Source organism: Chrysochloris asiatica, unplaced genomic scaffold (assembly GCF_000296735.1).
Source record: "Chrysochloris asiatica unplaced genomic scaffold, ChrAsi1.0 scaffold00054, whole genome shotgun sequence".
NCBI classification, from domain to species: domain Eukaryota; kingdom Metazoa; phylum Chordata; class Mammalia; order Afrosoricida; family Chrysochloridae; genus Chrysochloris; species Chrysochloris asiatica.
This window is the reverse complement of record NW_006408572.1, coordinates 439,372-453,439: the sequence shown is the minus strand read 5'-3', so window position 1 is coordinate 453,439 and position 14,068 is coordinate 439,372. Positions and strand designations below refer to the sequence as shown.

Here is a 14,068-nt window from a genome sequence, read left to right as displayed (position 1 = left end):
GGAGTCCTGGTGTGGTGCTGTGGGTTAATGCACCAGACTGCAAAACCATTTGAACTGCAAGGTCAGCAGTTCAAGCTCCTCAGAAACCCTATACAGGGTCACTATGGGTTGGAACTGACTCGACAGCACTTGACAACAACATGGATGTTATAACTCAAAAAAGGGAATAAATCTTTACAGCAAGGATCACTCTCACCTCCTCAGTACACAGGGTTGACAGGGATGGGCTACTTAGACACTGGTTACCCAAAATGGGGTTGGGGGAGGGCTAGTAAGGCAAGAAGTGACTGGCTTACAAGCTTTCAAGAAGAAGCCTAGTTCCAGATGGGGCAGGGGAAGGTAGAATCTCCACTGAATGATTTCCAATATGTTGGGACTGGGCTGGCGAAAGAAAATGGGTATAAGACTCTTGTGGTGTAATAGTGAATAATTGCCATCAGGACTGACTGTGAGGGTAGGAAATATAGAGGTAGATGTTTTTTGACAAAAGGGGGGGAGTGACTGATTTTGCAGCCCAGGAGTGGAGGTCCCTGGGACCATCAAGTGAGAAGAGCAGAGAGTGGCACCCTACTCAGATTGGCAGAGACGCCAGAGATGGAGACAGAGATGATGACATGGACAGAAGGAGGAGCAGCTGAGAACACTGAACTCAGGGAGGGAGAGGGGCTGTGTGCTGACGGCCGGGGGGGGGGGCCTGAGGGGTGTACCCTTTGGTTATTTGATGATATATGGAGGGGATTGTAATTATTGCAATGAAACGAAATATGGCAGGATAAAGTAAAACTGATATTCTTCCATGTAAACCACACAAAAAAAACTTCTAAAAAAAAAAAAAGAAAGAAATGCTGAGGATGTTTTTCCTTTTTGGTTTTCTGACTTCAGGTCTTTGCGCATTTCATTATAATACTTTACTTTGTCTTCATAAACTGCCCTTTGAAAATTTCTGCTCAGCTCTTTTATTTCATTTCTTCCAGTCACTTTAGCTTTTCTACATACAAAAGCAAGTTTCAGAGTCTCTTCTGGCATTAATTTTTGTCTTTTCTTTCCTGTCTTTTTAATGACCTTTTGCTTCCTTTACGTATGATACTCTTGATATCATCTCACAATTCCTCTGGTCATTAGTGTCTAATGCCTCAAATCTGTTCCTCCAAATTAAGCCCAAGTTAGTAGTGACTTCAAAAGAAATAAATATGAAGCCTGGCAGCTGTTCCGACCAATTATGAAACATGTCGACTCATATTAGCAACACATACTCCTGACAACCATATTTTTTACCAATTTCCTATCTCAATTCTTAATGTGATAGAGAAGGCAATCTAAAAAGAAAAACACAAGTTGTAAGTTATTACTTGTAAAATATTTTATCCATACAAGTTGTAGAACATTTTATCTCTCCTTAGAAGTTGAAAATAAATCAAGTTGACAGTAAGGTGGGTGATCACGAATAGCATTTTTTTCCAAACTGCATATTATGATCCATCAATGGGTTGTAAAATATGTCAATGGGGTCAGACAGCTGTTTAAAACAATGGTATGAAACAGAATTGAAAAGATAAGACTTACTGTACACCTTCTATATACCATGTATAATTTTATGTGTTACAAATACAAAAAAAACTGGGGGGAAAAATTCATACTCTCATGGAGATTAAATTCTAGTAGAGCTAAGCAGTAATGGGCTAGTGCTTCCATACATGGTATCTTTTGACACTCATAAACCTGAGGTCATTAAGTGCCGTGGAGTCAGTTCTGATTCATAGCGACCCTGTATAGGGTTTCCAAGGAGCGGCTGATTAGTTTGAACCACAGACCCTGTGGTTCTAACCAACCTTGCAGTCCAAATCTTAATTTTTTATATATGTAAGCATTAAGGCTTAGAGAAATTATTTGTTCAAAAGTAGTGGATCTCAATTTATCTCTTATATACACATACATGTGTACACAAAGCTGGAATTCAAATCTAAGGCAGTAATATTCCAAAGTCTTGCTCTTAATTCTATATTGCACTGCATTCTAATGTGCTCCTAAATTGCTGTTGTTGTTAGGTGTCATCAAGTGGGTACCGACTCATAGTGACCCTATGCACAGCAGAACAAAACACTGCCTGATCCTGGGCCAACCTCACTACTGTTGCCACACTTGAGTCCATCAATGCTGCCACTTGGCCAGTCCATCTCATTGGGGGTCTTCCTCTTTTTCTCTGACCCTCCACCTTACCAAACATGATATCCTTCTCCAGCGATGGACCCTCCTGACATTATGTCAGAAGTATGAGTGACGAAGTTTGGCCATCTTGGCCTCCAAGGAGCCAGCACGGTCAACTTTACTTTGAGGAGGCAGCTCTTCCCCAGTCGCATTTTGAGTGCCTTCCAACCTGAGGTATTCATTTTCTGGCACTATATCTGACAATATTTCTCTGCTATTCATAAGGTTTTCAGGGACTAAATATTTGGAAGTAGTTCGTCACTCCTTCTTCCTAGTCTGTCTTCGTCTGGAAGCTCATCTGAAACCTGTCCACCATGGGTGACCCTGCTGGTATTTAAATACTGGTGGCATAGCTCTTCAGAATCACAGCAACTCACAAGCCACCACAGTACAACAAGCCTATACAAAACTGTGACATCTGTTCTTATCATTGCAATTAATTACCTGCCCTTTTTCAACATCTGTAAGTTGAGAAGCTCTGGTAGCATAGTGATTACAAATTGGGATGCGAATCTTAAAGTCAGCAGTTCAAAACTAACAGCCACTCTGTGGGAGAAAGAAGAGGTTTTCTGCTCCCATAAAGATTTACAGCTTCGGAAACCCTGTACAGGGTCACTATGAGTCAGAACCGACTCCACAGCACTTAACAACAACAAATAAGTATAAAGAGGGCAATCCCTAAAAGTTAACCTAAAACTACTGTTCAGGTTCATTATATTTACTTTGAAATACAGGTATGAAATCATCAACTGATTTTCATAATATCTTTAAAACTAGAGATAAAAGAAGAATGGTACACAAAGCCATGCAAATCAGCATCCTGTGACTTTAAAAAGAAAAAAAATAGTGGCTTGTTCCCTGAAGGAGTGTAGCTTAGGCTCTCACAGTAACAGGATTCAACAGAGGAGCGTTACTATTCATAGGCCTTATTAAGATTGGTCATTCCTTAGACAATTCTGCAAGTTTGAGACATGGTGATAGCAGCAAGGCCCACCCACATGACTCAGGCAACTAGATGTTGCTGTTGTTGTTGTTAAGTGCCATCGAGTCGGTTCCAACCCATAGCGACCCTGAACAGGGTTTTCGAGGCTGTAAATCTTTACGGGAGCAGAAAGCCTCATCTTTCTCCTGGGGAGCAACTGGTAGTTTCGAACTGCTGACCTTGCGGTTCGCAGCCCAATTTGTAACCAGAGCTCCTTCAGGCAACTAAATATCCTGACTTAAACCTATCAATGAAGCTGAGGTGTTGAGGGCCAGATTCCCCTCACACGATCCACTACTAATAAACTGTCTGAGCCTTCAGAGCAGGAACTTTCTGTTTGGCTCATTCTGTATCCTCATCACCAACCAGTGTCTGAGACGTGGCAGGTGCTCAGTAAATATTTGCTAAATGATTACACACTCTTGCACAAATTGTTTCCTCTTTTAGGTCTTAAATGCCAATGAACAAGAGAGTTAATTGATCAATAGATTCATGCTCAGCTCTAAAAGTTTATACTTCTTTGATGTAGAATTCCAAAATACATCTTACAGAAGAAACTCAGTAAAGTTACTCTAGGACATCCAGGTTTGAATATATGCCAGGTCACAAGGTTTTACAACATTTTACTCACTGCAACCCCACAGAATATAAACAAAATGAACTTGCTTTGTTGAAACTACTGGAATTACTACAGCTTTGTCTTTAAGGAGAAAATCCTTGGTATTTTCGGCAGTATGAAGAGAAATAAGCTAGCTGTAGCAGAAATGGAGTCTTGGTGTGACGCTGTTAAGAATAGGATTCGATTGCTAACTGCTAGCTTGGTGGTTCAAACCAACCAGCAGCTCCTCAAAAACCCTATATAAGGTCTCTATGAATAGGAACAAACTTGACAACACTTAACAACAACATAGTAGAAACAGCATAAAACATGTCTGCCATTTCAGCGGAAACAGGAGAAAATTTTATGTCCATAAAAATAATGAACAGTTGCACAAGCAGCAACATATGTTGCATCTTTGCCAAATGTTTGAAGAATCAGAAAAATCTGATAACTGGCTTAACCAAGTAATCTCTGGGTCTTAGCACCAAAGTACATTTACTTTCTTTGAAAGCAACCGATTTATTTATTATTATTTTTAATAGTATAGTACAGATAATGTCTTTGTTAATCAATTGTTAAGTACTTTCTAACCATTTAAAATTTTTCCAAAGTACAAAATTATTTTTCAGCCTATTGTTTTACATAATAAAATTTCAAATTAATGAGGCAACTTGATTATATCACAGAACAACCAGTTCACAAACTCAGGTTTTGTTAAATATGAAGGGGTTTCAAAAAGTTCATGGAAAAATATAGTTTTTCCACAAATTTTCTGAAGTCCCACATATATTTGATGAAGACTGAAATGACATTCAACATTAAATATTCTGGTCTAGAAGTAACTTTAAAGGATTTTCAAATCACTTCTAACTGTTATAGGATGAACATTTGGCTTCTAAATATTTAAAACATCTCTGTGGATCCCTGTTATATACAAGAAACACTGGTGGAAACTACAGCAGGATCAGAAAACTCTAAAAGGCATCAAGTCCTCAAATTTAGGACTCAATTTGGGGACACAAAACTTGACATAAAAAGTCAAAGGAAGACTTAAATAAAGGTCCATTAAGAGAAATGTTATTAAGGCATTTAAACGTGACTAACTGCCATTGAAAAGGTTAAGGTAGACCTAAGGCCTAATTTCACCATTGGCTGATTCTAAGAAGAGAAAAGGTTTATACTGATGACATTTCCAAGGACTGACTTGTACCTCTACTTGCTTTCAATAAAGTAAAGTCTATGCATAAAAACAAAAAAAGCAGCTCATCAAAGGATACTAAATGATTAAAAAATAGCTGTTTTCATAACATTTAAAAAGAAAAGATACACAATTTAAGCTTCCTTTAACAACTATCTTTAAAACAACATTCTATGACCATACCACTTGACTAAAATACAAAAAGAAAATGTGCTTTTATATAAAAGGGAGCGATCTGGTGGTCACCACATTAACCAAGCTGTCCAAATAGACCACTTGCAATCTGATATAATACAATGTGATAAAATCTATATAACATTCTTGCTGAAAAATCTGACATGAAAAAAGTAACAAAATACAGCATATGGGACATTCCAGAGGGTTCTTCAAAGGATGCACCATAATAAAGAAAAGAAGGAGTTGACAGGACTTACACTGGTAAAACTAAGGAGACACAAGAACCTTGACTGGACCCTAAGACAGAAAGAAAAGGAACTATAAAAGGATATTTTAATAATAAGGGAAATTTAACTTATGGATAATATGTGGGATGATAGTAAATTATTATTGATCTCTATATAACTGAAATATACAGAGAATTATATACATTTTTATAACTGATATATATATAATTTACATATAACTTATCATTGATTTCTCAGTTATAGTAATGGTTTGTTCAAGAGAATGTCTCTGCTGAGGAATTTGCACTGACCGCCTAAGACAGGCAGCGTCCCTTAAACAAACAATAAATAAGGAGGATTCGGATGCAGACCGTGCAGACCGGGTCAGGAGGTCAAGCCCCTGTGGGCCCAAGCGTTGTTGACCGTCCAAACCATAGGCTCTGAGGATCAGACTTTAGCTACCTAGTAGACATAGCAAACTGTCCCTCATCTGATTATTCAGTAATGCTTGTTAGTAATCTCATACATGAGCCCTGGATATCCACAGACAAATGTAAAAACCTTCCCTAAAAGCCGAGACTGTAAATTCCAAAAAGGCAAGTCCCCCCCATCAAAAAAAAAAGCTAAAGAGGATAGAGAGAAACACTGTTAACTGATGATGTATGGAGGGGATAATAATCAATGTAATGAAACAAGCCATATGAATGGTTGAATGTGAAGCTGATGATGTGCCCTGTAAACTTTCACTCAATCCAAAATAAAAACATTTAATTAAAAAATAAATTAATTAATTAATTTAAAAAAAAGAAAATCGATATCATCACAGAAAAAAAAAAAAGAGAATGTCTCTGTACTTAGGACATGCATACTGAAGTACTATTTTTAGATGGTTTGGCAAAAGACTCTATGTGAAGGCAGTAAGAGAAGGAGAGGAAAGAGGTGGAGAATGTGGTAAAATTTGTTAAATCAAAATGATGATACATGAGTAGTCTTTTAACTTTACTGTAGTTTTGAAAATTTCAAAATAAAAATAAGATTAAAAAAATAAGAATTTCTCTTTACAACTCAGAGTATATGTAAGAACATTAAATAAACAAGGGGAAAAACAGCAAGTTCAGTGTTTTACATACCTTCTACATCATACCAGTGTGCTCCATTCGTGATCCCATCTTTGAAAGTTTCATCTTCATCTCCAGGACAATGAGGTGCACCCGTTTTCATGATGGGGTGGTTTGACGCATATGCTTTTGCCAAATATTTAAAGACTTCATCATCTGAGGTTTTGCTATAAATTCCAGTGACTGTGTGTTCTGGAGAATCATCAAAAGGATAGCTTGCTACCACTGAGCCACCATGCAGATTTCCAGAAAGCACAAACCTTTGGAAATACAACCAAATCATCTATCACTAAAAAGAGGCACTGAAAACAAAATGCACTTAAAAATTCCACACCATCTTTCATCAATGAACTCAGATATCCCTCTTGGAGATCTAGGAGACAATTCTAATAGCTATGATAAGCAAACCACCAAAACCAGAAAATGGAAAGAATTATCAATTTAACAATTTTAGTTAGTTTTTTATGATTCAAGCTACCCTCAAGTAAATTTAAAGAACTTTGCCACCGTTGAAAATGCAACTGAATAATACAGTAGTTATTAAGTACCGTCGAGTTGGTTCCGACTCATAGTGACCCTGTATAGGGTTTCCAAGCAGCAGCTGGTGAGCTTGAACTACCAACCTTACAATTCAAACTGACCTTGCAGTCCAGCACATTAACCCACACCACCACACCAGGACTCCTAATACAGTAGTAGTTGTTATTGTTAAGTGCCACTGAGTCAGTTTCAACTCTTAGCAAACCTGTATAGGGTTTCCAAGAAGCAGTTGATGGGTTTGAACCATCGACCTTGTGGTTAAAAAGTCCAATGCCCACACCACGACTCCAACATACTAGTAGGGAGCTTCAAAAAGTTCATGAATAAATTCCACTATCTTTCCATTTTATTTCCCCATGAACTTTTTGAAGTCCCCTGGTATAAATTAATGTTTTAGGAACATCTGATTAGGCTGGACAATATGAATCTGCCAACAACTGATCATTTTCTGACCTATAAAAATAACAATTTCATATAGTTCAACCTAACAGATGTATTTCACAGTGTCAATTTTACAGACAGTATGGCTGATACAAATATTCACTGAATACATGAGACAGGTTATTAAGTTTTATGTTTCTTACACTTACTGCCTAAAGAAAATTTTTAAGATAGGAAGTCTAATCTAAAACAGGATGTGTTTTGCCTTACAATGTATTAAATTCACATTCTTAACACAGAAAGTACAGCTGAGAAGATCTGTGGGTGGTGACCTAATTCAGTGAGTTGTTTTCAGAGAAAAAAAATTACACATCAAAGACTACTACTCCATGGTATCACTGCAGAAGCAGCTCTCTAAGTTTCTGACTGGGTCACTAAAAAGAAATTGACCTGGAGACAAGGCTACTCCCACAAAAGAAACATTTTTTTTTTTTTTTAATGTTTCTACTTTTAATAGGATTTCTGGTGTGGTGCTGTAGGATCAGCACTGGACTGCAAACCACAAGGCTGGGAGTTCAAACTTACCAGCTGCAAAACCCTATATAGAGTCTCTGTGAGTTGGAACGGACTCAACGGTGCTTAACAACAACTTTTATGTGAATCAATTTATAATTTGGTCCAATTTATAGACATATAAAGGAGTCCTGCTGGTACAATGATTAATCACTCATCTGGTCCAGCTGCTCCATGGGAAAAAGATGTGGGAGTCTGCTTTGGTAAAGATTTCAGAACCAAACCAAACTTTACGGAAGCAGGTAATCTTGTTCATCTTTCTCCTGCAAAGCGGCTGGTAGTTTTGAATCTGCCCACCTTTTGGTTACAGCAGACCATTAGGGCTCCTTTCAGTAAAGACTGTTGTTGCTAATGCTGTTGACTCAGAGCAACCCTGTATAAGGTTTCCGAGGAGTAGCTCGTGAGTTTGAACAACCAACTTTGCAGTTAGCAGTCCAGTGCTTATCCTACAGTATATCACCAGAGCTCCACCAACCCTGTATAGATAGAGTTAGGAAATCCTAAGAGGCAGTACTTTCCTGTCCTATAGGGTCATTGTGAACTCAATGGCACATAACAACAACATAGATATATAAATATTGCAAAACTCCTTTTATGATAAAAACTAAAGGCAAAACATGCTTATGTCCAATTTATGCAACTTTTCTTCACATAACAGTACAAACCATTACTATGAGTAGAGAAGAAACACTTCTCTGTATACTTTAAATTGATTGTCTTGCTTCTGCCTTTCAGTAGTTAAAATTAATTGGCCTACACAAATTCTAAAGAAGGTTAATACGTAACATTACTTTCTATATGCCTGAAAGAAAATTAAACCTGCCTAAAAGAAAATTAAACCTATCATTTGTTTAACTTGAAAGGTTAAATATAATCAGTATTGTATCAGAGGAGATCAGACAAAGAAAATTACTTGTAACACTGAGTCTGTTTATTAGAAGATAGAACCTAGCCAATAATGACAGTGATTAAATACCACTAGAGCAAACTATGAAAAAAGACTACTTAAAAACTAATATGCTTATAATTAGCACCCTTCCAGATACAAGGGAGAATGGCATTTGGTGTAGCACAGGTTTTGGAAGCAGACAAACCTGGATAAGAACAGTAGGTCTCCCGGATCTCTCACTCATCATCAACAGGATCAGAAGTTTGAAAAAACAGAAATAAAAAAACCTGTTGCTGTGGAGTCAGTTCTGATTCACAGTGACCCCACGTGCGTCAGAGTAAAACAGTACCCCATAAAATTTTCAATGATTGAATTTTTTATATTTCTATAATTAAAGTGCCAAGCCTTTCTTCTGAGGTGGTCTCTGGGTAGGCTCAATGACTCAAACCTTCAATCTTTCAGTCAGCAGCTGATTGTGTGACTGTTTGCAAGCACCTGGGAAAACAGATCAGAAGTTACTGCCTCTAAATTCACTGAACCTCAGAGTTTCTCCCACATCTGTTAAATGGGGATTAATGCTACCTGCTTCCCAGGGTTGTTATGAGAATGAAATAAAACTCGAGAAACATCTTCTAGCATAGTGACTGCTTTATACCTGCTCAACAAATGTTCAAAAACTCCTGTTAGGGAATCATGGCTGTACATACGCTCATTCCCCTCCTCGTTTCCACTGTCAGCCTGGGGGTGATAGAATGCTATAGAAACTGAAGCTTCAAGTACATAATCTAGTATTCTAAAATATCTCCATGTTTCCTCCAAACTAAGGTTTTAACAAATTACTTTCTGGTGCATGTGCCTACAATAATTAAAGTGCTTTTACCCCATTGACTTGGGAGATGTCACAAGAAGGCTGTCCAGTTCAGGCAATCATCATTCAGCAACGCATTTTTGAGCATCAATTATGTGCAACATGGTTCTAGGCACCAGGGATACACATAAGTAACAATAACAACAACAACAAAAAAGCAACTAAACCCTCAGGAGTTCCTATTCTAGAGGAATAAAATGGATAGCAGAATACACTACGTAAGTGAAGCAAGCTACTTTAATTGCATATTTTTCATTAAAATCCAGGATTCTCTTCTAAATACTGTTTTTCACTGCTTGACATTTCTTATAATATTTCTCAGAAATATTATTAAAATGCCTAAACAAATAATCTTAAAACAATTAAACAATACTTGCAATCTACTTGAGGGATGAAATTAAATTTGTTTTCCTTATTCTAATTACAGTTTTTAAAGTACTAATGCCATTCTAATAATGAGGATTTCAAGAGAAAGTGACAGTGGCTATAAGTATACCACTTTGTCAAACCAACATTTCATATCAACTACAATAGTACGTGAAAGACATTTTATGGTTTCTAGTCAAGTCAGTTCTCTCAAGGGTCCTCAAACTTGATACTTCAGTTTCATGTATCATCCATCATCGAAGATTTAAGGTGGCTTCTAAATATATCAAAATATAAACGAGAGTCTACAAATATTAAAATATCAATGGGACAAAAAAACCTCACTGGAAGACATAAAGGATAAGCACTGGACTATGAAGCACAAGGTTGGCAATTCAAGAAATAAAAGTAAAATCTCAAATTGGGCGTTTGCTTGTGTTTTTAATTTTATGCACATATCAATGTTTTCTGTTATTGAAGAATATTTTGTTATACTGAACACTGGGGTAATTTATAGCCACAGAAATGAGCCCTAGTGGCACAGTGGGTTAAGTGTTTGACTGCTAACCAACAGGTCAGTAGTTTGAACCGTTTGTTGTTGTTATGTGCCATGGAGTCGGTTCCGACTCATAGTGACCCTGTACAGGGTTTCTGAGGCTGTAAATCTTTACTGGAGCAGAAAGTCTCATCTTTTTCCCACGGAACAGCTGGTAGTTTCGAACTGACCCTGAGGTTAGCAGCCCGATTCGTAACCACTATGATACCAGAGCTCTAAAGAAGAAAGATGAAGCAGTCTGCTTCCATAGAGATTGTTTTAACTTTTTATTGTGAATTGGGTGAAGGTTTCCATAGAGATTTACAGTCTCAGAAACCCTACAGAGCAGTTTTATTTGTTCAGTGGGGTCACTATGAGTCAGACTCAACTCAATGGCAGTAGGTTTTTTCAGAGTTATAGGCTCAGAACAAAACTGTTCTGTGTAATACCAACCGACACACGTGGGCTTTAAAAATCCACACACATTCCTATCACTGACCTAACCAGCTCAGACTGTAACCTGTGATCATTCCTGTTCAAGAACTCCTATTCAATTGATATGAAAGAGTTAACCAGAAAGGAAATTTTTGGATCCACACTTAAAGTTCAAAGCTTTCAGTATAGTCTCAAGGTGACTTGCATTAAGAGAAAACTTTTTTTTATTTTTGGTCACAACAAGAACTAATACTGAAGAGGAAAATCTAGTCCTTAAATTTATGTCCATTAATGTTCATGACAGAACATTTAAAATACATCATTTAAGCAATTCAAACAAGTTCACTTGATGTATCTATCATCTCAGAAAAGTCTGGCCATCACAGCTTCTGACTTAATAAACTACATACCAAAGCCAAAGGAGTGCGATGGCTCCATATGGTAAGCACTGGACTGTGAACCATAAGGTTGGCAACTCGAGAAAGATGAGGTTTTCTGCTCATTTTAAAAGCCTTGGAAACCCTATGCAGGGTTGCTGTAAGTCGGAACTAACTGAGTGGCACTCAACAATAGCATACCAAAGTCATACTTCTAATGAAGATGTTCAGGGGTTGTGATATGATTATATTTGAACGAAAAGAAATCTTCCTAAAATCACAGGTGCAATGAAATAGGAATCTTAAAGGGGAAAGTAAAGTGAAAACATAGCCACATGTTTTCAAGATCTGCTGTATAAGACTGAAATCTCAAAGAAATGATTTCAAGTCTCATAGAAAAATGCCTTTGCTAATTACTACCTTTATCTTATCTGTCAATCAAATCAAGATGGATAGACTCACTATTGCTGCTTTACAAGCCTTCCAAAGAGACACAAATGTGGGTATGCTCAAAAGCTAATCTTGAAAAAGGGAAGAGGTGAATGCTCACCTCAGACACTATTCCATCAGGAGTAAGGTCTCGCTTCCTTTATTCTTTTCCTCCTCCTTTCTGCCGAAAATCCTACCCATCTTTCAAGACTCAGTTCAAGTTCTACCTCTTCCACAGAGATGATCCATGCTAGTGGGAGCAATTCCTGTAACGTATAACTAGGTACATAAACACACCTCATATGTACGATTTACAATATTCTCTTGTTACACATGTTGTTTGAGGTCCTCATGCTGCTACTTTTTAATATTTTAAATCTCACAAAGTAATAACACTGAAGTTGAGTCCTAAGTGTGGCAATGAGCCACTCAGGCCTGGCCCACTCATAAAGTGAACAGATGGCATCAGAAAACCTCCCCAAAGTCTAAAATCAAGCTGCTCACGGATTCCAGATTTGTGCAAGTTCTCCAACCATAGTCACATGCTCCTTAGTTGAGTCAGAGGTAAAGACAGAAGAGCTGAACCAGTGTCTGTCAAATGTCTAGGAGAAAGACCCTGCGGGTATCAATGACCATATTTCTAGGCTGCAGTCTCCCCCTTGGCTGTTAAAAGCAATCTGCCTGAGTCCAAATCCGGGCTACACTGTAAGTGAATTAACCAATCTGACCCTCAATGACCCCGTGTGCAAAACAGGGACCCTGATGATGTCCATCTCATCAGGTGGTGGCTAACACTGCAGTCTAGGGTAAGGGCTTACCTAGCACTGTGCCCATACTACTACTAATAACAGCTTATCTACGAAATGGGTGAGCTGACCTAGGTTACCATGCTAAGTGAGGATACTTCTTCCATCGCTCATATTCTATGGTCCTCGAGGACCAGGGACTAGACTGCCAGGAAGAAGCGTCACCTCTCCAGCCAAAGCTCTCTTCCTGCATCCCTTGAACAAACAAATGGCAGCCTCTAGGCAAAATTGCTCTGCCAATTAGCGGGCAGAAAGGTATGTGGCCTGAGCTCTGTCCCAGTCCTTCCCCCCCAGATCCGCAAGCATTGCTGGGGCACCTAAGGGTGGTAGGGGGCACACGTGGATGGGGCGGGGCGTGGGGCGACACTCACTTGTTCCTGCGGATCCAGTCGATAAGGGCGCGCACCTCAGGCACGTCGTCCAGGGCCGGGGGCTCTCCGCTGCGGAACTGGTCCGGGAAGCTGCGGTTGAGGTCGCGGCCACGGCTGTTGTCGCGGCCGGTGGGTCCGGGCGGGTCGCCGTCACCGAGGCCGCAGTCGCCCTCGCGGGCGCGCTCAAAACCATCGGGGTTAAGGCTGGGCATCACGTACACGTCGGTGGTGTTGAGCAGACGGACGAGGCGCGGGTCTCCGCGGAGGTAGCCGGCCACCAGCTCGCGGGCCAAGTAGACCAGCACCTGGCGCGACACGGTCTCGTCGCCGTGCATGTTGCCCACGAGCTTCACTTGCGGCCGGCCGGGCACTAGCGGCCCCGCCGCGTCGGGCCCCGCGTCGCCGTCTGAGAGCGGCGGCTCCAGGCCCGCAGTGAGGCGCAGAACCCACAGCGGCCGGCCCTCCACCGAACGGCCGATGCTGAAGAGGCGAGCCAGGCCCGGGGACCCAGAGGCCACCTCCCTCAGCACGGAGCTCAGCTCCTCTTCGTGGTAGTAGCGGTCGAACTGGCCCTCAGCCGCCTGGGCACCCGCGCTGGTCGTCGTCGTCGTTGCCTCCGCCTTCTTGATGTGCGCCGCCTGGGCCGGGCTCCTCAGCAGCAGCAGGCACAGCAGCAGCTGCGTGAAGCGCCCCGGCCGCCAAGGGGGCCGCGAGTCCCAGCCGCTCGCCATCTTCTAGCAGCGCCGCTAACCCCGGCTCCGCTCCCGCGGCTCCGCGCTCCGGGCAGCCGGGGCCAGCCGGATCCCTTCCGCGCCTAGCAACCCCATCCCGCCCTCCGGAATCAGCCAATCGCCGACGGGCCTGCTGTAGCGTCACGCCAGGGCTGGGCGGAGCTGTTCTTAAAGCAGCCTGTTTCCCTTTGGGCGTGCCTCCCACTGTCCGAGACTAGTTTGCTCTTCTCTTTGCTCGCTCCCTTTTTCCTCTTCTGCA

The 14,068-nt window shown here is 40.4% G+C and overlaps 1 protein-coding gene across 1 annotated transcript in view; it reads right to left on the bottom strand.

Annotated features, from left to right (window-relative positions):
* CPD (carboxypeptidase D) overlaps positions 1-13,866 on the bottom strand; it is a 73,765-nt gene extending 59,899 nt beyond the window's left edge. Inside the window, exons 1-2 of the mRNA XM_006863201.1 lie at positions 13,079-13,866; positions 6,521-6,768 (exon numbers count right to left, since the gene is read on the bottom strand). Of these exons, the coding sequence (XP_006863263.1) occupies positions 6,521-6,768; positions 13,079-13,809 (979 nt within the window). The 5' untranslated portion in view covers positions 13,810-13,866. The remainder of the gene's footprint in view (positions 1-6,520; positions 6,769-13,078) is intronic.
* Between the last annotated feature and the right edge of the window lie 202 nt (positions 13,867-14,068).